The 23,459-nt window shown below is 42.3% G+C and overlaps 1 protein-coding gene across 1 annotated transcript in view; it reads right to left on the bottom strand.

Moving 5' to 3' along the window:
- Positions 1-23,459, bottom strand: part of LOC126335966 (galactosylgalactosylxylosylprotein 3-beta-glucuronosyltransferase P-like) — a 170,456-nt gene that overhangs the window by 47,894 nt on the left and 99,103 nt on the right. The window contains exon 3 of the mRNA XM_049999442.1: positions 18,297-18,561. Coding sequence (XP_049855399.1) covers positions 18,297-18,561 — 265 coding nt within the window. The remainder of the gene's footprint in view (positions 1-18,296; positions 18,562-23,459) is intronic.

The raw sequence follows: 23,459 nt of genomic DNA, 5'->3' as shown, positions 1-23,459 counted from the left end.
GTGGACCGCCGTTTGTCGTTCCGGAGACGGCGCCATAGCATCGCAGTCGCGCAGGACCCGGAAGTAAAAGTCGAGTGTATGTCTTCGCCAAGTAGCGTGGTCGCGACCGTAGGCTATCAACGTTCCCCTCAGTGCCGGTTTGGCGCAGTCCAACCACCAGCGGATCGTTGTGGGATATGCACGGAGGCGATTTTCACACTAATGCCACGTATCCTCAACGGCTTGGCGGCAATCCAGGTACGACAGGTGAGCGATGTTTAATTTCCACGGGCTGCGGCTCCTCCACACTTGTTGCCGCCGCAGGGTGACGGCACAAATGTAAGCTGAGTGGTCCGAGAATGCTGCAGGGCACAGTTCCGCATCCTGTGTTCCAGCGGCGAGAGAGAATGAGACATAAATCCGATCGATACGACTCGAAGAGTGACTCGTGAAGTTGCGTGAATCCCTGTCGGTGGCCGTGAAGATGTTCCCAAGTGTCCACCATCTGCAGGTCTCGAATTAGCGTCTCGAGTTCCGGGCAGAGATTATATCGTGGGAGTTGGTCTCTGGGCGCCAGTACGCAATTGTAGTCACCTCCAAACAACAGATGGTCGTGGGGGCCTTGGAAGAGCGGGGCGGCGTCTTCCGCAAAGAATCGTGAACGTTCGCGACGTTTGTCTGTCCCGGAAGGTGCGTAGATATTGATAAGGTGGGCACCCAGTACTGTGAGTGCCATTCCTCTTGCCGCAGGCAGAAACAGCATATCGTCCGCCACTATCCCTTCCCGAAGAAGTACAGCGACACCGCTGCCTGTTGGGGAAGCTGGAGAGACGCAAGCATCGTTACCGTACATGCCTGGGAAGGCGTCGACGTACACTTCCTGGAGAAGGGCTATGTCGGTGGAAGCAGAGTTCAACATATCCTGAAGCAAGGATAACTTAGCGCGCGTCCGTATAGTGTTGATGTTTATTGTTGCAATGTGATAAGTTTGAGGTCTATCCACAGCATCCGTGTTGGCCATCAGTACCCCTGTAAGGCTGTCTCGTCACTCTAACTGATGGCGGGAAAGGGTCAGCACTGGTGGGATAAATTTCCCCCCGTGTCGTCCGACACGATGGGCAAGGAGTGTGCCTCACAGTCGTCCGCCCAGTCGCCATGAAATACCATCGGCTGTTGGTGGCTGTTAGTGGCTGCTGCGGCACTCGGCGCTGACTCCATCGGCTCTTCTGGCTAGGAATCGGGACCGGCTGTCTGCATGTGATCCTGCTGTTCTGTGGGGTCGGAGGGGCTGAAGCCGTCACCACGGCGATCTGTTGAGTTTGAAGTTACAGCGGCCTCTGTACCGCCGGTTCCGTCGTCGGAATTTCCACAGTCCATGTCAGACGATCGCTGCAAACACTCATCCGATGGAGCACGCCGCCATCTCTTGTGTTTTCGCGGGGAACGCTGTTTACGGACGTGTGCTTCAGTGTCTGAATGTGGGTGGATTTCTTCAGCTGCTCCGGTGTCTGGAAGAAAAGCCGCTGTCGGCACAACCCGTGGTTCAATTTCCATCCTGTCATCCACGTCTGCTTGCAAGGTCGGTCGGTGATTATCTTCAGGTGGGGATGTCGTTGTAGAGGCCGGATCCTGTACTGCAGAAGCCATTATGTTCTCGCCATCGGGGGCGGCTATCGGACGAGTGTTGTCAGCATCGGTAAAGGTTGCTGCCCGTGTAATTTCGGCGTAATTGAGAGGAAGGGTCGTCACCGTAGGAGTCTTAGATTCACCTGTCGGGATTTGAGTAAGCCGTCGTCGGAGACAATCCGAATGGACGTGCCCTACTTGGCCACAACCAGAGCAAGTGCGTGGCTGACCGTCATACATAATGATCGCCCTACATCCGCCGATGACAAGATATGGCGGAACATTTTTGGTCAATTCAATTTCAATCTGTCGTACGGGGTACGTTGTAAAGGTGGTCCATTTTTCGGCCATATGGCTGATCACTCTGCCGCAAGGCTGGAAAGCCGCGGCGACTGCGTCCGGTGGTACTTCAAAAGGGAGTTCGAAGACGCGTATCGTACGTAGGCCAAGCCCCGCGTGATCGATAGAGACCGCCCCAATATGGCCATCAGAATGTTTGAATTTAAGACCGTTCGCATGTGCGCTCACGATTCTGTTGTACACCTCGTCACTTACTAGCTTGACGTAGACAACACTGCTCGTGATATGGAGATGGATACCAATTATGTCTCGCGAGTCAATTTTAACGTCGTCACGTAGGAAACGTTCCACTTCAAAAGCTCGCGGTCGTGCATGATCGGGTTGAAAACTGATCTTGATGGTGGTTTATCTGTATGAATGTGACATGTTGCGTCGGTAGTGATGGACTCTAAACTAGCGACAACGCAGTAGTAAACAACTACGGGCACTCGCGACCGCGCGGACGGGACGTAAACAAGACGTCCTCGCCGCAGCGCTGCGGAAAGCAGACTGATACCTAGGAGCTAGCGAACAGGTGTGGTGTCATTGACTTACTTATTGGCCCAGTAGGCGCTATGGCAGATAAATCGCAACATAAGAGGCGGGAGTATTTGTATTACTCGTGTGGAACGACTTTCGCTGACTCAAAAGCATTAACCTGAAATCCTTATGTCACATTTCAAGAGAAAATCACATTATTCAATTGAAATGACACGATAATATCAAGTGAATTTAGGAAGCTAGTTTTGTGCCATCAAGGTAGTAACTCGTCGGTCACAGAGGTGCCAAATATATTCTGCACTGTTGCCAAGTTTCAGTTATACTGCCAGGAAGAATACCAACTGATGTGTTCTGTGAGCGACCTCGGAAATGACTATATCTTCGTCTCAAAGTTGCGAGTGGCAAGGGCCGCAATGTCCTCATTATATGTCAATGAGCCTTAATTCGCATTTCTGTAACTAGGTTTAGGGGCTAGAGTGTAATTACTTGTAATACATCGATGCACTGCGTGCAAACTAAATGTCATAAATTAATAACTGCGACAAGTATTTGTGTTTACCGGCCTTAATCAGACGGAAACATTGAAAGCATATTCACCAGACGCCATTCACAATGGTGGTTGAGTTGGCAACGTATCTTTGCTGTACAATATTGTTATTGAGATCACTGTCATTGGCACATCCTCCAGAAGACAGGCATGGTCTGGCTTTTTGTTGTCGGCTTTTCTGACGGATATTCTGCCTTTGCTCGAAAAGTGAAGACTTAAGGCGAATTCGAATATTCCATATGACGAAAATATGATGTTTCTATACTTCCAGCTCTAACATTCAAAAAACAGTTACAACAAGCGGCAGAAAAGCGCCTGTGAACCAACAATTAATAATGCAGTCATAATTAGTGGAATCTGACAAATTCCATCTGTCATCTGATAATTGAGAAAAACTACTTTTTTCATCTGCACAGCAGCTCAGTATGAACTCATGGGTTTCATAGGATTTCTATACTTCATTTCGTTGTGATCGTTTGCAATGACAGTAGGGGAGGAGCAAAAATATACTTTTCTAGTGGGATTTGAATTTTTGGCTATAGTTGCAGTAGCACGTCCAGTGAGGTATCAAGAATGTGAACAATCACTCATTGCTGTAGTATAGGCTAGGGCAGAAAGAAGGAGGTTTCTGACAAAATAAACGATTAGAGACACTGTCGCTGTCACTTATTAAACAGGGATTGTTCATAAAAATACAACTATATGTAATGAAATGAGTAGGTTGCTGCCGCTCCAGTCCTGCACTATCACTGATTTGCCAGACATTTTCCGAATAGCACTTAAGATAAAAATGTGTGTGTGTGTTTCTTTTCTTTCGGACATTTCCGAAAGCACAGACACTACGAATCGAAATAGACAGCATTGTTAATCAATTAAATATCGAAAGACAGATGTCCAGGCTGTCATGGGCGTTAAAATAGAACAACGGTGTTAGATGAAAATTTGTGCCTGACTAGGTCCGACATGTCCGAAAGAACAGACACCACACCTATATCCATATTGAGGGTGTCTCAGGAGGAATAGTAGATATTTTAGCGGGTGATAAGGTGGTAGTACAGACGAATTGCATAAAAAAGTTACAAATAAATGCGTCCACTTTTTATTCAAACAGAGATACAGCTGTTAGTACGTAACGCTAACAAACTCAAAGGAAAGGCAAATGAGGACGTTCAAAGTTGATTTTCAAAAATTCGCCCACCAACTACAATGCACATTTGACTTCTCTTGATAACACCACATGTAGCTCTCCCGAGGTCGTCTTTGCGTTCTTTTATGAGGGCTGCATTTTCATAATCCGAACTATCAAATCGGCTGTTGGTTTTACTTTTTCTTTGTAGATTTCGCCTTTAACCATCAGTGCAGGCAAATATCCAAAGAGGTAAGTCCGGGGACCTTGGTGGCCACGAAATGTGCCCATATCTATTGACCCATCTTCCGGGAAATATTAGGCTTGGATAATGCCACCTGAGGACTAGAATGTGCAGGAGCCCCGTCATGCTGGAGGAACATACGCGTTCTTGTAGCCAAAGGAATCTCTTCCAATAATGCTAGAAGCTCATTTTCAAGGAAATGTAGACACCTGGGTCCTGTAAGGACCAACATATGAAATGAAAATGCCTTGAACACAGCTATATGTACTCGATAAAAATTGGACACATGTTATATGGTATTTTTCTGCAATTTCCTCTACTACCGCATCGTAAAATATTTACTATTCCTCCTGAAACAGCCTGTATAATTATTCAGGTGTCGACTGGTTGTCGAAAGTTTCAGTGCTAGATGCACGTCATCGTTCGAACCCCGCGGGAAAACAGTGTGGCCGCGAGTGAGTGGAATCATGGACGAGGGGGAAGGTGGGATTGGGAGGGGTATGCACCACGCATGTGGTGTGCGGCAAAGTTGGGTATTCGCGTCTGACGAGTACCGTGTGTAGATAGGTGCTGCAGAGAAGTTGGCTGCTGTGTCCCTATAGTGCCCACCGTCGGAAGTACGAGTTCTGCCTCCGGCGCGGGTGTGTGTGTTGTCCATAGCGTAAGTCAGTTTAAGTTAGATTAAGTAGTGAGTATGTTTAGGGACTGATGACCTAAGCAGCTTGGTCCTATAATATCTTAACACAAATTTAGAAAATTTTAAATCCAAAATACTGCATCTCGGTTCTTACAATAGTGCAATAGGTGCGCACTGGTCAGATGTAACTGAAGAGAGACTCCAGTTCTGATTGTGGTTAAGGGCGCATCCCAAGCGCATGGCTACGAACAAATAGGGGCGGAAACTTAATGTCATCGAAGCCTTGTTGAAGGACAATGACATGCGATCGTTAGACCGATTGCAGAACATTCAGTTTATAAATACATCCATACTTAGCAAAATATGTCGCAGCAGTCTTACCGATACCGCAGGTCACCGCACATAAAATACTAGCTGCAGCGTGTTGATATGTGTGGAAACAAAATGTCTTCAAAGTATCCTTCCACACAGCGACTTTGCAGAAGCAAAACGGAGGACATGGAATTAAAGACGTTAAATCTAGATGTGACGCACTATTTCTACCTTGTGCTTTTAAAATAATACGTGCCACTAAGACAGGCATCATGAAACTTCTGTTCCTCTCGATAGATGCTGGGGATCGCAAGGCTCCTGTTAATGTAGCACATATAGGTGCCGGCCTTAATTACGTCCTGAAGTACTATGGCGATTGGAGCTGTATACGACTTCCACTAGCGCAAACCAACACTAGAACCGTCTATGATTATATTACCAGACATCGTCTTCACAACCCAATTCAGGTAAATTAACCTACTAAAAACTGAATGAACGTATGGAAAAATATCAACAATAAAATTCTGCCAGTGCCGTATGGTACGACGTTGTAAACGAAACTATACCCACAACGGAACGATTATGAAAAAGCAAATTGAGGCCATCTCCATACTGCGACAAATGTCGGCTTGTAGAAACTGTAGCGCACATATTCTTATGTGAAAATAGAATCAGAAATTGGGACTACAATAGGAAGAAAATAGCACTATTAACAGAACCGCAGAAAGTCATATACCGATAACTGAAGCCTTACAACCCAACTGGAAATGTTACCCGTCCGCAAAGAATACCAGTTTTTCGTAGCTTCTGGGACTGTTTGTGTTTTACGTGTTAACAAACAAAACTTCGAACTAAGAACAGTACATGTTTTATATTGCAGAAGAACATTTTAAACTGAAGAAAGATAACAAGTCTAAAGAAAGGTTTCAACATTTTTGTCTATTGCTTTATGTGGGGTACAAAGAAGTGGGCAGTTTTATTGATTAGAAGCAGAATACTATTCTTTCACCTTTTTATTCCTGGAATCTGCTTTTATATTGGTTCTAAAGTCAGAGCTGTTCTAATTTGGTAAAACCCCTCCGGCTCTGAAATTTCTTTCATTTGTTGAAAAGTATATGGCTTCCTTACAGACCTCATATGCATCCAGTGCATAATAACTTAAATTGTGAATATGTTTCTGAATCAATGTTTGCGTATTTTTCCGTCACCAGTATGACTCTTATAAGTTATGTTCTTCAAGGTACGCACACCATTGGAGGCGGAAATCTGTAATTTATTTTACCTTAATCACTACTTCAATTTTGTTCTACAATTTGAGGCTTATATAGGAACAAACATGAAATACATGGGAATAATGCAGTTACTCAGTGACAGGTATGGGGGAGCCATTGTGGCCAGGCCTCGGATCTTCGACCCTTGCCCTCTTTGCCTCCGCCAACCTGGTGCTGAAAGTCTTCTCAAATTAAAAAAAAAAATGCAGTGGTCAGCACGTCTGTCTAGTAAGCAGGAGGACCAGGTTCGAAGCCCGGTCGGTCACAAATTTTCATCTGACCGTTGCTGTATTTCAACGCGCTGTGACAGCGTGGTTGTCGGTCTTTCGATATTTATGATGCAATTGTCTTTTGAGGCAATAGAGGTGATTTGCAAACAATTGTCTTGCCATCAGTGTAACAGGACTTCAACGGCATCCGACCCTTAGTCATTGCTTTGTGACGGCACTAACTCATGTCATATAAATCTAATCAGATTGTAGCGCATATTTAGTAAAATAACGAATGGTCAGCATACAGGTATTTACGAACAGTAGAAGCAGGATTGCAGCGAACTGATCACTTAACCAAGTGCAACGTTGAGTACCTGTATAATGAGTCATTCCAGCTGCGTAGCTGAGGGTAATGTTTGTTAAATAATTCACTGCAGAATTAATGTAATACCCGCACGATGATCTCTGTAGTCATACTGTATCATTAGCAGCTGGCGAATGGAGTGCTATGTTGGTTAAATCGGATTACTCAAGTTAATGCCAAATAAAGAGAAGTGACGAAACCACCACACTATCTTTACTTAAGCAGGTATTCAGTGCTAAATTATGTGCGCCATCATTAACGTTACTGCAAGCAGTTTGATAACTACACCACCACTACTACTGCCAACCTGTATCATTATCATCAGACAGTTGTAACTCAGAGTGATTACAAGTTGCTGATGTTAGTCAAGAATAGCGGAAAGGGCCTCATGAATGTGATGTTCCATTTGCATTACGCCTAGGACGGAGAGAATCCTAAATAACAGTACAAGGTCACGCAGCGAAGAGAAGAGTCCTCGTATTGTCTCAGGTTCTTGCAATCTGATATTAATGCAGTTCCTGATGGTTTCACACGAACGGATTCTTTTGACTATCGGAATACTCATATGGGAATTATCAAAGTGCAATTGCTAGAAAGGTCAACTACCTTAATAACACTTCATTCTGGATTGAATGAGACTGAGAAAGTAACGTTAATTTGATGCTTCTGCCCATCTCCTGACGTCTTACTGAATGAAGTCTGACGTGCACGCACAGTTCTGTTGCCTGCCGCATGAATTCTGTGAATATGAAGTCATTGCTGAATACAGAGAAGTGCAAATATCCTCACTGCTCTAGGGGAACTCGTCCTTGTTGCATTTTCCCATACCGTAATTAGCGCAATAACGTAATGTTTATTCTTCTGAAGAACTTGACGCCCACAAGTCCTTAAATAAGAATCGCCGAGCGTTAGTAATGCCTGAAAGGAAACAGACTGTTGGACAAAAGAATGGACAGCTTCCTGCTTTTTTGCTTTTCCGATAGGGCCTACGATAAGAATCTGGTATCATATTATGCTTCAGAACCCTAAACTGTTTATTTTTTTACTTCATACTAAACCAAAATCTATGACATGAGAAGAGGAAATGACGTATACTTCTCAGGAACTTTAGTTTTTCGTGTTTATTTTCTCACTTCATACTAAGACAGGGGCGTTGATATGAGAAGAGGAAATGAAATACACGCTTCCAAGACATAATATTTCCTTGTGTGCTACTACTGCACTACTGCGTGCATGAAAACGCTGCAGTTAATTTTTGCGTCTTAGACAAATTTTGGTGTCATCTCACATTACTTTGTGATAGAGTTCCCATTTTTTGGGATTCAAATAGAGTGAACATTTCATCACTGGTAATTATTCTGGTGACTAATGACTTGGTACCCGTTGCAATTCCTCCATAGCAACTGTGAGTAGAGTCCCACGTTTCTTACTATAAGAACAAGCACGCAGTGATGTCCGCTCACTGCAGTCAGAGCCAAGGTGATTTCTTTCTGTTTATGGCGAAGGGTCTGCTGCAGTGTCTACGCTCAGCGAACATAAATAAATCGCGGCGGCATTGGGCACTGCTAATCGCTGCACTTGCCGTGAGCCGCGACAACAAGAGCGCACTATCTCCCCTAATGAAATTATGGACTTAATACATCTTACTTACTTAACGTAATATGCTGGACGTGGGTTAGGTAAGAATTCAGTTTGTAACTTCCCATCGCATTAAAATACTTTACAGACATATTTGATGCAATATTTACTATGTCTCTAATGTTAGTAGTTTTGATTCAGATTGTGCGTGATCACGAAAACACACACACACACACACACACACACACACACACACACACACACACACACATTCATTGATTCCAGTGATTATGACGACTACTGTGTGTTGAACGACACATGCACCAGTCAATTCATCAGTTGGCGTCGAGTGGATGAGATTTTTCAATTACCTTGTGTGTGTTGTAGATTAAAGCTGAAGAAACTGCAAAAAGGTGGGAATTTAAGGAGATGGGATATGGACAAACTGGTTATACCAGAGGTTGTACACAGTTCCAGGGAGAGCATAAGGGAACAAATGTCACAAATGGGGAAAAGAAATGCAGTAGAAGAAGTATGGGTAGCTCTGAGGGATGAAGTAGTGAAGGCAGCAGAGGATCAAGTAGGTAGAAAGATGAGGGCTAGTAGAAATCCTTGGCTAACAGAAGAAATATTGGATTTAATTGATGAAAGGAGAAAATATAAACATGCAGTAAATGAAGCAGGCAAAAAGGAATATAAACGTCTCAAAAATGAGATCGACAGGAGGTGCAAAATGGCAAAGCAGGGATGGCTAGAGGACAAATGTAAGAATGTAGAGGATTATCTCACTAGGGGTAAGATAGATACTGTCTACAAGAAAATTAAAGAGACCTTTGGAGATAAGAGAACCACTTGTATGAATATCAAGAGCTCAGATGGAAATCCATTTCTAAGCAAAGAAGGGAAGGCAGAAAGGTGGAAGGAGTATATAGAGGGTCTATACAAGGGCGACGTACTTGAGGACAATATTCTGGAAATTGAAGAGAATGTATATGAAGATGAAATGGGAGATACAATGCTGCGTGCAGAGTTTGACAGAGCACTGAAAGACCTGAGACGAAACAAGGCCCTGGAGTAGACAACATTCCATTAGAACTACTGACGGCCTCGGGAGGTCCAGTCTTGAAAAAACTCTACCATCTGGTGAGCAAGATGTATGAGACAGGCGAAATACCCTCAGACTTCAAGAAAAATATAATAATTCCAATCCCAAAGAAAGCAGGTGTTGACAGATGTGAAAATTACCGAACAATTCAGTTTAATAAATGACAGGTGCTAAATACTAACGCGAATTCTTTACAGACGAATGAAAAAACTAGTAGAAGCCAACCATGCGGAAGATCAGTTTGGATTCCGTAGAAATATTGGAACACGTGAGGCAATACTGACCTTACGACTTATCTTAAAAGAAAGATTAAGAAAAGGCAAACCTACGTTTCTAGCATTTTTAGACTTAGAGAAAGCTTTTGACAATGTTGACTGGAATACTCTCTTTCAAATTCTGGAGGTGGCAGGGGTAAAATACAGGGAGCGAAAGGCTATTTACAATTTTTACAGAATCCAGATGGCAGTTATAAGAGTCGAGGGACATGAAAGAGAAGCAGCGGTTGGGAAAGGAGTGAGACAGGGTTGTAGCCTCTCCCCGATGTTATTCAATCTGTATCTTGAGCAAGCAGTAAAGGAAACAAAAGAAAAATTCGGAGTAGGTATTAAAATCCATGGAGAAGAAATAAAGACTTTGAGGTTCGCCGATGACTTTGTAATTCTGTCAGAGATAGCAAAGGACTTGGAAGAGCAGTTGAATGGAATGGAGAGTGTCTTGAAAGGAGGATATATGATAAGCATCAACAAAAGCAAAATGAGGATAATGGAATTATGTTAGGTGATGCTGAGGGAATTAGGTTAGGAAATGGGACACTTAAAGTAGTAAAGGAGTTTTGCTATTTGGGGAGCAAAATAACTGATGGTGGTCGAAGTAGAGAGGATATAAAATGTAGAATGGCAATGGCAAGAAAAGCCTTTCTGAAGAAGAGAAATTTGTTAATATCGACTATAGATTCAAGTGTCAGGAAGTCGTTTCTGAAAGTATTTGTATGGAGTGTAGCCATGTATGGAAGTGAAACATAGACGATAAATAGTTTGGACAAGAACAGAATAGAAGCTTTCGAAATGTGGTACTTCAGAAGAATTCTGAAGATTAGATGGGTAGATCACATAACTAATCAGGAGGTATTGAAGAGAATTGGGGAGAAGAGGAGTTTATGGCACAACTTGACAAGAAGATGGAACCGGTTGGTAGGACATGTTCTGAGGCATCATGGGATCACAATTTTAGCATTGGAAGGCAGTGTGGAGGGTAAAAATCATAGAGGGTGACCAAGAGATGAATACACTAAGGAGATTCAGAAGGACGTACGTTGCAGTAAGTACTGGGAAATGAAGAAGCTTGCACAGGATAGAGTAGCATGGAGAGCTGCATCAAACTAGTCTTAGGACTGAAGACCACAACAACAACAACATTGTGGGTGTTTGTGTGTTTGTTTGTGTGTGTGTGTGTGTGTGTGTGTGTGAAATCTTTTGTAACTTAACTGCTAAGGTCATCAGTCCCTAACCTTACACACTACTTAACCTAAATTATCCTGAGGACAAACCCACACACCCATGCTCGAGGGGGAGGACTCGAACCTCCGCCGGGACCAGCCGGACAGTCCATGACTGCAGCGCCTTACACCGCTCGCTTGGATTGCAAGAATTGTAAGGAGGAGACTGTAAGAAAATGGACTTGTATGCTAAAGAGCTGCGACAAAGTAAAGCTTGACCGTTTAGATTTATTAGTTTCATCAACCTTGACGAATGAGATAAAGTTAAATTCGTTACTACTGTTGAAAGCTGAGTAAACTACGTCGAAGGACATAGCCTTTCATTCCTGAAGAATCTTACAGTCATTTGTGGTCAGTTTTGTAGTAGATAATAACAGACACGACATGCACAGTTAGTCCACAGTTTATTGTCTGTGCTGTTGTGGCTGTCGTAAGTATCCCACTTACAATGTCCGGTGGCCAAAACCTTAAGCCCACGGTAAGTTAAGTTAGAATTACAGAGGAGGAGCTTACACTATGTAATAACATCTATGACGAACCCTATATCACTAAATACGTTGAGATACAACGATACTAAACAACTCGAATTGAATGGGAAAAAATATGTTTCTTTCATCAAACAAATATCTCAAGACGACATTCACCCTCGAAACATGGCTAGAAGCAGACACATGACTTCACTCAGCAGTCAGACTGTTCCACAGGACAGTATTCAAACACAAAACCGGACTGTGTCTCAGTGAGTATCTCAGGACTTTTCTACTGTGCCCGCCAAAGAGAGCCAACTGGACATTACACAATTTGTGCCAGTGACCCTTCATTCTATGCAGCATTTAAAGGTACCTTAGTATTGATGTATGTCGCTATCCACACATGTACTCAAGTTAAGTATTATAAAACTTCCATTAATAAATAATTGTAAAATGTTGCTAATCTGTTTTGCGAAGTATTTTTCCTTAGCTGTTGCTAACTGGTACTGCTACAAAGCTGTACAAGTACAGCGGATGCGTGCAACGTTTATATGGCACATTTACGCAATACATTTATACGTTTGAGGCTAAGTGCATTTGGTAAATGAAACGTATCCAAATTTAGTAGGGATGAATTGAAACATCTTCCTGTTGTTAACAATGTATACCAATTTTATGGTGTTTAAATGAGAAATCTTATTTTATGAAGTAATATCTTTTCAGTGTTACCTATTATCACCAGACGTAATTTCACTGACGGGTTGAAATGTTTACACAGGATGTTTTCTTTGTAACAATTCAATCGTTTTCGAGGATTTATTCGCACTATTTCAAGAAAAAGTAGTGGCTTTATGAGTTTATTAGGAAATTCTTAAAGTTGAAATAAATTACGTTACATTGTAAATTGTATATGGTAGTGAGTAAAGATAAATCTGCATTTTACATCCACATCTAACTCTATACTATGCAAACAACTAAGAAGTTCATGGCATGGGATATTTCCCATTGTGCGAGCTATTGCTGCTCCTTCACATTGAGTATATGTATGGAGCACAGGAAGAACGATAGCTTAAATGCATCTGCAAATTGTGAGCGCTTGAAATCTATAGGGGAGCGATACGTGGTGTTTCCGAGCTTTCTAAACGAATCCTACCTCTTGAAACATTGTAAATAGGCTTTCAGGGGACAGTTTGTATCTGTCAGTCTGTCATCTGAAAGCAGGATGACAGACACAAACATGGTTCATATTTAACGCAGGTCAGACTACAAACATGAAACTCGACAACGGTTCTGAGAGCAGATTTCCGTCTAGAAACATTTCTACCAAAAGCATCCAAGGCACATCCTACAGGTTTTAGGTTCGAGGAGTATCTACGAAATTCCATATGTTAAATATCTTTTTGCAGGATCTGCATAACATGAATTACCATATTCTAGATGACATTGAAATCTTATCAAGTTAGACAATCCTCTTGGATACTTTTGAGGGGAAACTAATTACGGATAACTGTAAGGTTGCTATTGATATTGTTTGCAAGGGTCTTTGATATGCTAGTCAAACAACAGGAATCAGAACATACTTTGCTGTGGCACGCTTGAAATTGCTTCTACATATTTCGATAATCTGCAGCCAGTTAATAGACTCCTGTCACCCAATCAAGTGTCAATTGTCTGCAAGTGTTCTCGTATTTCAATACAAGCATACAGTGTCGGAACGTTTGTACGTCCAAAAGCATTTATACTGATCAGCTGCGTAGAGCTCTTGACAGTATCCACTACATCGATGATATACTTCTCGCCAAGAGTAACCCTATCAAACTTTGTTAAAAATCAGAGTAAGATTCGATGTACGTTTTGTAGAGGTTGACTGTAGGCTTGCAGGCAGTGGAGATGCCTCGGCTGCATGCCAAAGTAATCACACGGTGTAAGGTCTGCCGCAAGTGGGAACACGGGTGCAGAACTCCATTATAATAACTGATACTTGTCTGAGAATATAAGAATCGATCTTCCATATATTCATCAACCAAAGCAATAAGACATTCTTTGTTCCACTGTGGAGACACTTGTAGCCACTGAACTGCACTTTGAGGTTCTGCTCCTTATGTTGGCCCCATCTTCCAGACTGTGACGTCAGACGCCGACTAGACCACTGACTGGCCGGCGCAGATAATGTTCAGGGAACGCTAGAAGGAGGAGAGCACCGGAATACTAAGCGAAAACGCAGTGATGTCCCTACATATTGAGGCCGTCCAGCGGGCGACGGAACTTGGTGCGGTGCCAGTATGTGAACCAACTTGTAAGCTTACAGCGAATAATACTCCCTGGGAGATGTGATTTACGGTGACCATTTCTCTTTATTGTAAAGTTACCGAGTTCCGTGAACTAGGAAGTCTCCAATCCAATGACAAACTTGCACCCTTGTTCCTTGATTTCTTGTTTTGTTCATTACGAGACAGTGATACGTACACTGACAATTGCTAAGGAACAGAGACACTGTTGGACATCAATAATCAGTGGCAATAATGGACGTCATGGAACAAATCTGCAACGAAAAATGGTACGTGTTTCACCTCATGGGAAAGCAGGATGACAGACACAAACATGGTTCATATTTAACGCAGGTCAGATTACAAACATGAAACTCGACAACGGTTCTGAGAGCTGATTTCCGTCTAGAAACATTTCTACCAAAAGCATCCAAGGCACATCCTACAGGTTTTAGGTTCGAGGAGTATCTACGAAATTCCATATGTTAAATATCTTCACTTTCCAGTGTTTGTAAGACCTTAGAAATCCGGTGAGGACTGGGATTGTCGTCCATGAACTGAAAGTAAGAACCTACCGCACTCCAAACCAGAATAATGTTATCCAGAATATCCTCTCTGCAATACCGCTGTGCTATAACGGTACAGCACGCAAAGATATCCAGCACTCTTCGACCGTCTTGCATAATATCTGCCCACACCTTAAGGTCTAGGCCTCACCGGTGACGTTCACGAACATTCTGCGGCGTGTAATGTGTTACAAAATTGTAAAGAGAGTCGTCTGTCACAATGCAGTGCGATTTGTCGGAGAACATCAGCATGTACCACTGTTATTGACCCCAATTAACATCCTCTGCACGCCAACGAACGCATTCTCGACCACTGCATGATACAAGTGGGATCAGCTGCACAGGCTTTCGTCCACAAAAAGCAACCCGATTTACATGCCGCGAAGTGCTTCTCATATAAACACGTTGCAAGAGCTGCAGTGGTCTGCTCTTTTTCGCAGACAGGGTAACGTATCGATCCTCTTGGAGTCTGGAGGTCCGTCTACCATCACCGGAATTTCCACCTTCAGCGGCCTGTTTTCAATCACGATATGACTCTTTTGGACACAGATACAGGGTGTTTCTAAAAGAACCTTACAATTCTGAAAATTCGTATGAATTTATTTATAGTACCTACAGAGATGACTGTAGTGTCAATGTGGAGGGAAATACGTCAAGTTTGTCTCACTTAGCTCACTAGAGCGAAACAGAAGCGCAAGGAGCGCTAGCGGCAGTTGCGTTAAAGGTGGCTGCCTTCATTGGGCCCCATCGTGCTAGCTGTGAGTTCTGGTTTGAAGAATCGACGTCGGTGACAACAGTTAAGTGTAACTTCCGTACCACGTACACTGAAGATCCGCCTAGTAGGCCTAAATTTATGAGTGGCATAAATGTTTTGTAGAACAGAGTGCTCGGTAAGACATGGGAAACCATCAGGTGGTCCAAGTACATCTGACGACGTCGTTCAGGGAGTGAGACTACGTTTTTTCAAGAGTTAGCTCACTCTCGTAGGACGGTCGTCCAGTAAGTAATGCCCCACATTCCTTCAAAAAGCCGTTAATATAGACGGTCAAACTTCCCCGTTGGTGCTTCACATTTGATGTTTGTTCTGTGCGCCGTCGAAGTTTTGAACCGTTAGGCAGATCGCAGAGTCGTAGTACCGTGTCACAATTTCGTCTACACACGGCTCACGGTACAAGCAGCATGCTGCTATTGAATTCTTGTGTGCAGTATAAACATCTAGGTGAACATCGATAAACGTTTGTGTGCAGTATATGGTGGTGCTGCAGCTGATAGGAGTGCAGTTGGGCGATGGGTAAACAAAGTTACAGCCTCAGAAAGTGCAGAAACAGTGCTCCATGATCAGCCACGCTCGGGTCGTACTTCCTGTTGCAGCCACTCCTGCAGACATGCTGAATCGTGCGGATGCCATTATTCGTGCCGACCGGTGCGTCACAACTCGGCAATTGGCCCTACAGTTGTCGGTGAGCATAGGAAGTGCGACTGCAATGATCAAGACTCTCGGATATTCAAAGAGGTGTTCACGATGGATTCCACGAATGCTCACAGCCGACCACAAGATTTAAACATAGGTCATTTCATCTGAATTGTTGTAGCGTTTTGAGAGCGATTAGAGTCCTTTCCGTCACGGATCATTACGAGATACGAAAGCTGGGTGAAGCACTTTGCGCCGGAAACAAAAAGGCAGTCCACAGGGTGACATGATACTCATTCACCACAAAATAAGTAACTCAAAACAACCCCCTTTGCGGGAAAACCGGCCGAGGTGACCGAGCGGTTCTAGGCGCTACAGTCTGGAACCGCGCGACCGTTACGGTCGCAGGTTCGATTCCTGCCTAGGGCTTGAGTGTGTGTGATGTCCTTAGGTTAGTTAGGTTTAATTAATTCTAAGTTATAGGGGACTGTTGACCTCCTCAGCAGTTAAGTCCCTTAGTGATCAGAGACATTTGAACCACTGATGTGATGCCAAAAGGGTCAACAATCAATTCAGAAGCATACGTTAAGACCCTGAATAAACGCAAGAACCGTTTCCAACGTGTTCGATCGGACAAGAATCCAGCAGAAACCTTGCTCCAACACGATAATGCAGGGCCACACAAAAGCCTGAGAACCCCGGCACACATTGTGAAATTGGGTTGGACGTCACTGCCTCATCCACTCTACATTCCAGACCTGGGATTCTGAGACTTCCATCTATTTGGTTCGCTTAAATATTCTCTGCGGGGAACACAGTTTGAAGATGACAAAGAGTGCCAGTCGTGCAGTGTTTACATGGCTACGCATACAGGACAAGAGCCCTTCGACAACGTTGACATACGGCCGTAGAAATTGATGGAGACTAGTTAGGAAATTAGCACACAGACATGTTCATGTGTGTCGTCACCAAATTCTGACTCTTAAGAATAAATATGTTCTGAGAAGAAAAATGTGGAACATGTTATTGAACAACCCTCGTACGTAGGATTAGGCAACAGCTAGTGATTCTTACAAGGGAACCTCCCCATCGCACCCCCATCAGATTTAGTTATACGTTGGCACAGTGGATAGGCCTTGAAAAACTGAACACAGATCAATCGAGAAAACAGGAAGAGGTTGTGTGGAACTATGGAAAAAAATAAGCAAAATATACAAACTGAGTAGTCCATGCGCAAGATAGTCAACATCAAGGACAACGTAAGCTCAGGAGCGCCGTGGTTACGTGGTTAGCGTCAGCAGCTGCGGAACGAGAGGTTCTTGGTTTAAGTTTTCCCTTGAGTGAAAAGTTTAATTTTTTTATTTTCTGACAATTTTGAAAGTTCAGGCACTCACACATAATCAACTTCGCTCTCCTAAATTCCAGAACATGTTCCGATTTGCCTGGACATACGCAGGATTTGACGGTCAACACACGGAAAAGTTTGAAAACGTTAAAACGTTATGTTTTGACAGAGCATAGGGAAAATTTTGCGACTGTGAAACTGTTGCCTTGATTTGTTGCAGTTTATGTGACAAACTCTTATGTTTTCATCACTTTTTTGGGAGTGACTACTACAGCCACAAGAAAACCTAAATCCGGCAAGGTAGAAGAATCTTTTTACCCATTCGCGAAGTGTACAAGTTAGGTGGTTTGACAACATATTCCTGTCATGTGACGCACATGACAGTGTCGTATAGATTATATCAGACGTGTTTTCCTGTGGAGGAATCGGTTGACCTATGACCTTGCAATCAAATGTTTTCGGTTCCCATTGGAGAGGCACGTCCTTTCGTCTACTAATCGCACGGTTTTGCGGTGCGGTCGCAAAACACAGACACTAAACTTATTACAGTGAACAGAAACGTCAATGAACGAACGGACAGATCGTAACTTTGCGCAAATAAAGAAAGTAAACTTTTCACTCGAGGGAAGACTTGAACCAAGGGCCTGTCGTTCCGCAGCTGCTCACGCCAACCACGGGACTACGGCGCTCCTGAGCTCGTATTGTCCTTGATGTTGCCTATCTTGAGTATGGACCACTCAGTTTGTATATTTTGCTTATTTTTCCCATAGTTCCACACAACTTCTTCCTGTTTTCTCGATTGATCTGTGTTAAGTTTTTCAAGGGTGGGGGGGGGGGGGGGTGCGATGGGGAGGTTCCCTTGTCAGAAGCTTCGGCACAGTGCACAGCGCTCGCTACTCACCGACGAGGTGGTCGTAGCGGACGCCGGTCCTGGCGAGGAGTTCGGCGACGGCGGGCGTGGTGCGGGCCGCGTCTTCTACGACGAGCCAGTGCAGCGCGGGCACGTGCATCAGCGTCTGCGCCAGGCGCGTCAGCTCGGCCAGCTGCTCGGGCCGGCGGTACGTGGGGGTGATGACGTACACGGTGCGCTGCTGCGGTGGCGCCGAGTGCAGCAGTTGGCAGCGGTCAGCAGTGAAGGCAAGGGCGACGGCCGCCCGCGAGCAGCGCTGCAAGAGCCGGCGACAACCGAGTGAAAACAATCGAGTCAGTTTCTTTTACGTCTATGGTCACACTTTTTTTCTATTTTTACATCAGACTACCGATTTCGCTCTACAATGACCACCTTCAGATCTCTTTTATAAAACCATGTCCTAATATATTGGAGCCAGTATATTAGGACAGGGTTTTATAAAACATAATCTGAAGATGGTCAGTACAGACCGAAACCAGTAGTCTGATGCCAAATTAAACAAAAAAAAAAAACTTATTCCATATTCGGGTCCTGTTTTATTCGCGACCATGTCGCAGCTTGTGAAACAATCGGGTCATTGTGTTGTTGGAAACAGTCGAATCATTCGATTGTTGTTATACGTATAGGTTGAATTATTCAACAATCCTTTTGACTGGAACTAATCTGTTTGAACAACCAAATGAAAACAATCGTGTCAGTCAGTTGTAATTTTACCTATCGGTTCGGTTATTATTCGTTCTTTTTTTTTTCGAGCCTAAACAGTCAGTAGGAGCAATCGTATGAAAAGATTCGACGCCATTGTAGCTTTGCGTATTGACTGAAATATTATTTCTTTCCTTTCAACTGACGACAATCAGTGGAGGTACATTTGGTCTATGCAACTAATTGACGGCGGTTTATTTATTTCCTTAAGCGTTTCGCTTCTTTTATTTGGGAAGCATCTTCGGTGGCCTATAATACGTGTTTTTTCATACATGCAGTAAATGTATTATGTGATAGATACAATATACTCCAGTGTTACATTTTTCTCGCATTTTGATCTTGTATTTTAGGTTAGAACCAACTTTCGTGAAACAAATTTCATATGTGAAATTATCGTTTGGTGTTATGATTTCCAGCGCTGTTATCCTATGTGTGTGATCCTGGAGATGTATTCAGTACTGGGCAATTGTTGGAGCTCTTACACCCACATTTGTCACATAGCTTGCATTTTAAATTTTGTGATCAACATGTGTGTGTTGTAGACATTTGTCCGAAAACAGTACTTATAAATAAGCAAATATTGTGAGTTCACTATTACTCTTGTCCTGTTTGTTTTTCTTACCCACATGTTGCCAAGCTAAAGAAGTGTACACTGAAAACTAACGTCGGACCAGAGAGAGCCAAAGAGTGTGTACATGTGTATATGCATTTTGTGTGTTTGTGTGTGTGTTGAGGGCGGGGGCTGTTGGTGGTCATTCAGTGTAAGTTGCAGAATGTTAAATATGAATGTAATAACTGCTAGAGAGTGGCTGAGAGCCTTGGTGATCATCTCATCTAAGTTTTGATTTAAATGTTCTGTGGATGGGTACATGGACAAATGAGTGGAAAGGTGCTGGTTAGTATTATTATTATTATTATTATGATAATAATCTTCTTTTGACGTATGATACCTTTACTTTACTTACTAGTGTAAACAATGATTCATTTGGCATGTGTAAATGACAATTCAACAGTGTTTTATTTTCTGCTTGGGTTTTCTGTATGTGGTAATTTTCTTGCAGGATTGGGAGGTGAATTTTATGATAGATTCTAATTATTTTCGTATCATCTTCGACAGTGGTTGGTTTGTGATTATGTTCTCTTAAGTACTCTGTAAATGTGGAGTCGTTTGTCCTGTACTGTGTTCTTTGTATCTGATATCAAATTTCTGTCTGTTTATTTTTTTAATCTGTCATTAGAAGTGTAGTTTGTTCTTTGTAACAGACATCAAATGTTCTGTCTGTTTATTCTTTGGATCTGCCGTCACAAGTGTAGTTGATGTATACCTGCTTTCTGGCATAAGTCTCTGTTTTTTGTCAGTTTTGGGATGTATTTTTGCACAGGATTGTCTGTTATGTATGCTAGGTTTATTCTCTGTCTTTCGAAATGTTGGTGATTTCATGTGTGAGTTCGTGTTTGTATGTAATTGTGTATCATCTAGTGTCTTATATTTTTCTGGTTATTCTGTGTAGTTGGTATGATACTGAGTGTTTGCGTTTTTTCTGTTGTGTTGTTACCTATGGTTTGGTGCTTTCTGCTATTATTTTAAGTTTTATTTTATTGTTAAGCTTTGTGGCTGCGTTGCAACTTTAAGCATTGTTTTCTGCTGTTTGGATTATTATGTCAAGTTCTTTTTTGTGATTTTCTTCGGTGAATGGAACTGTGTTGAGTCCATAGGGCAAAAATTGAAAAACTACACACTAATATCAGCAAGTTACATAAAAATATAAAAACCACAACTGAAAGAGAGCAAAATAACCAAATTAGCTTTCTGGATGTAACAATCAAAAACTAAAACATAAGCATGTGTTTGAAATTTAATGTAGATCTGCAGCAACAGTCCTTATCATTCCCCAATCCTTGAACTGTCCACACTCACAAAAGCAAGCAGCACTTCGACACATGCTCCATAGAATAATCACAGTGCCACTCACCGAAGAAAACTGCCAAAAAGTGCTTGACATTATAATCCAAATAGCACGAAACAATGCTTACAATAGTAACATAGCCACAAAGCTTAACAATGAAATCAAAAGTAAAATAAAAGTAGGAAGCCCCAAACCACAGGTAACAACACAACAGAACAAAGCGCAAACACTCAGTAGCGTAACAAGTACACAGAATAACCAGAAAAATATAAGATACAAGATGGTACACAATGATAGACAAACACAAACCCACACATAAAATCACCTACATTTCAAAAGACAGGGAATAAGTCTAGCACGCATAACAGAAAATACTGTTCAAAAATACATCCCGAAACTGACAAAAGTAGACGTATATACCAGAAAGCAGGTATAACTGTAACACTTGATGGCAGGTAAAAAGGACGAACAGACAGAACATTTGATATCAAATATAAAGAACACATGGGAGTCTGTAAGTATGGGTTTAACCACTCCACATTTTCAGAACACCTCAGAGAACATAATCACAAATGAACTACTATTGAAGACGACATGAGAGTAATTAGAATCTACAATTAAAAACACCTCCAAATCCTGCAATAAAAGTACAATGTACAGAAAACCAAAGCACAAATGGAAACACTGTTGAATCATCAAGTACATATACGAAATAATTCACTGTCTATACCAACAGGAAAAAAAATAGAGTTACCCTCCTAAATAGGATTATTATCCTAACAATAATAATAGCAATATCACCCAACACCTTTACACTCACTTGTCCATAAACCCATCCATTAACTTTTAAACCAAAACCAGCTCATTACCAATGCTTTTTAACCACTCTCTGACATCTATTACATTCATATTCAACAGTCTGCAACTGATGATGACTAACGACCAATACCGCCGCCCCCACATTTCCCCTCCCCCCAACATAATATCTATACACTTTTTAGCCCTCTCTCTCTCTCTCTCTCTCTCTCTCTCTCTCTCTCTCTCTCTCTCTCTTTCACACACACACGTTTTTCAGTATATATTTCGTTAGCTTCGCAACATATGGGTAAGCAGACCAAACAGGGAAAGACAGTGAACTAACAGTAATTATATCTTTATAAGTAGTTTTTGAACAACTGTCTACAACTAGTTTCAGAAGAGTAATAGTGCACCTCAAAAACAAGGGTAAACAAGAAGCGCAATGTGAAGGAAAATGTTCGAAATATAAAAATATGCTTATGTTTCATAAACTGATTGATAGTGTGAGCTCCATATCAGATGAGAGGAAACGCAGGTGCTAACGAAAAATGTGGACTGTAAGTAATTATTTATTTAAATAAGAAGCTCGACGTGAACCGTTTTATAATCTAAAAATAACCCAAGACTGTATTGTTCTAGATCCCACCGAAGATGCCTTAGAGCAAAAAATGTCGAAAAGCGTCTGGGAGAAATACAAATACAGTGCAATAAATAAAGGCTTTTTTTTGTTCACAAAAGAAGTATTTCTGTGCTTGCTGCGAAGGTTGTACAAGCAAACAAACTTGTTAGAGTTCAGTGTGTCAAGGTGGCCATAATTTTTAGATCCGAATTCGGGACACATTATAATATTGTGATATCACAAGATAAGTCTGAAGTGAATGTAATAAATATAAATTCTCAGTTCAATTAGGTACATTGATTTATATTTTATTAGCACTTTCTAAGATGAAGTATGTGAGTGGACATGCAGTATTTATCAGTACTGCAAATTCGCTTAAGCCTGTCTGTATTCTTAAACAGTCTTTTGAAAACATTCAACTCAAGTTCATAATAATTCACTACAGTCACTTACATTGCCTTAGTAGTTTCTACAACAAACTGTGTTTTGCCACTGTCCGAAATAATACTCACTTGGGGAAAATATCCTTTCAATAAGAGCATACTGATATAGATGTAGTGAACATATAGTTCGAGAAAAATCGTTTCTTAATTTTTAAATCCGGGATAAACAGGTGTCCCGAAATACTTTTGAGACAATTAGGGACAGAGCTGGAGAAATCGTGATTTTCGCAAAAAAAGGGAGGAAGGGATGATAAAAGTTCACCTTAAACATGTGCGCCGTCTGTGGCGCACAGGTTGTCTACGCGATATTCCCGTTCCATGTCCTCCCTAAAGCGTGCTATTGCCGCTCTGGGGCAAGCTCACAGTTCGCTCGTACCTTCGTTAACAGCCTGCAGTGGGGCACCGTGTCAAGTACTTTCCCGAAACTTAAAAATATGGAAACTGCCTCTTGTCATTCATCCGTAGTTCGCAATATATCATGTGAGAAAAGGGCAAGCTGACTTTCGCATGAGCGACACTTTTTACAACTCTGCTAATTGGTGGATATTAGCTTATCGGCCTAAATGAAAATTATTATATTCGAACAAAGAATATGTTCTCAAGGATGGTGCAACAAACCGATGCTCCGGATATTGGTTTGTAATTTTACAGGCTCATTTTGTTAACCTTATTATGTACGGGAGTA

Source organism: Schistocerca gregaria, chromosome 2, assembly GCF_023897955.1.
Source record: "Schistocerca gregaria isolate iqSchGreg1 chromosome 2, iqSchGreg1.2, whole genome shotgun sequence".
Lineage (NCBI taxonomy): Eukaryota > Metazoa > Arthropoda > Insecta > Orthoptera > Acrididae > Schistocerca > Schistocerca gregaria.
This window is presented reverse-complemented; position numbering and strand designations above follow the sequence as displayed.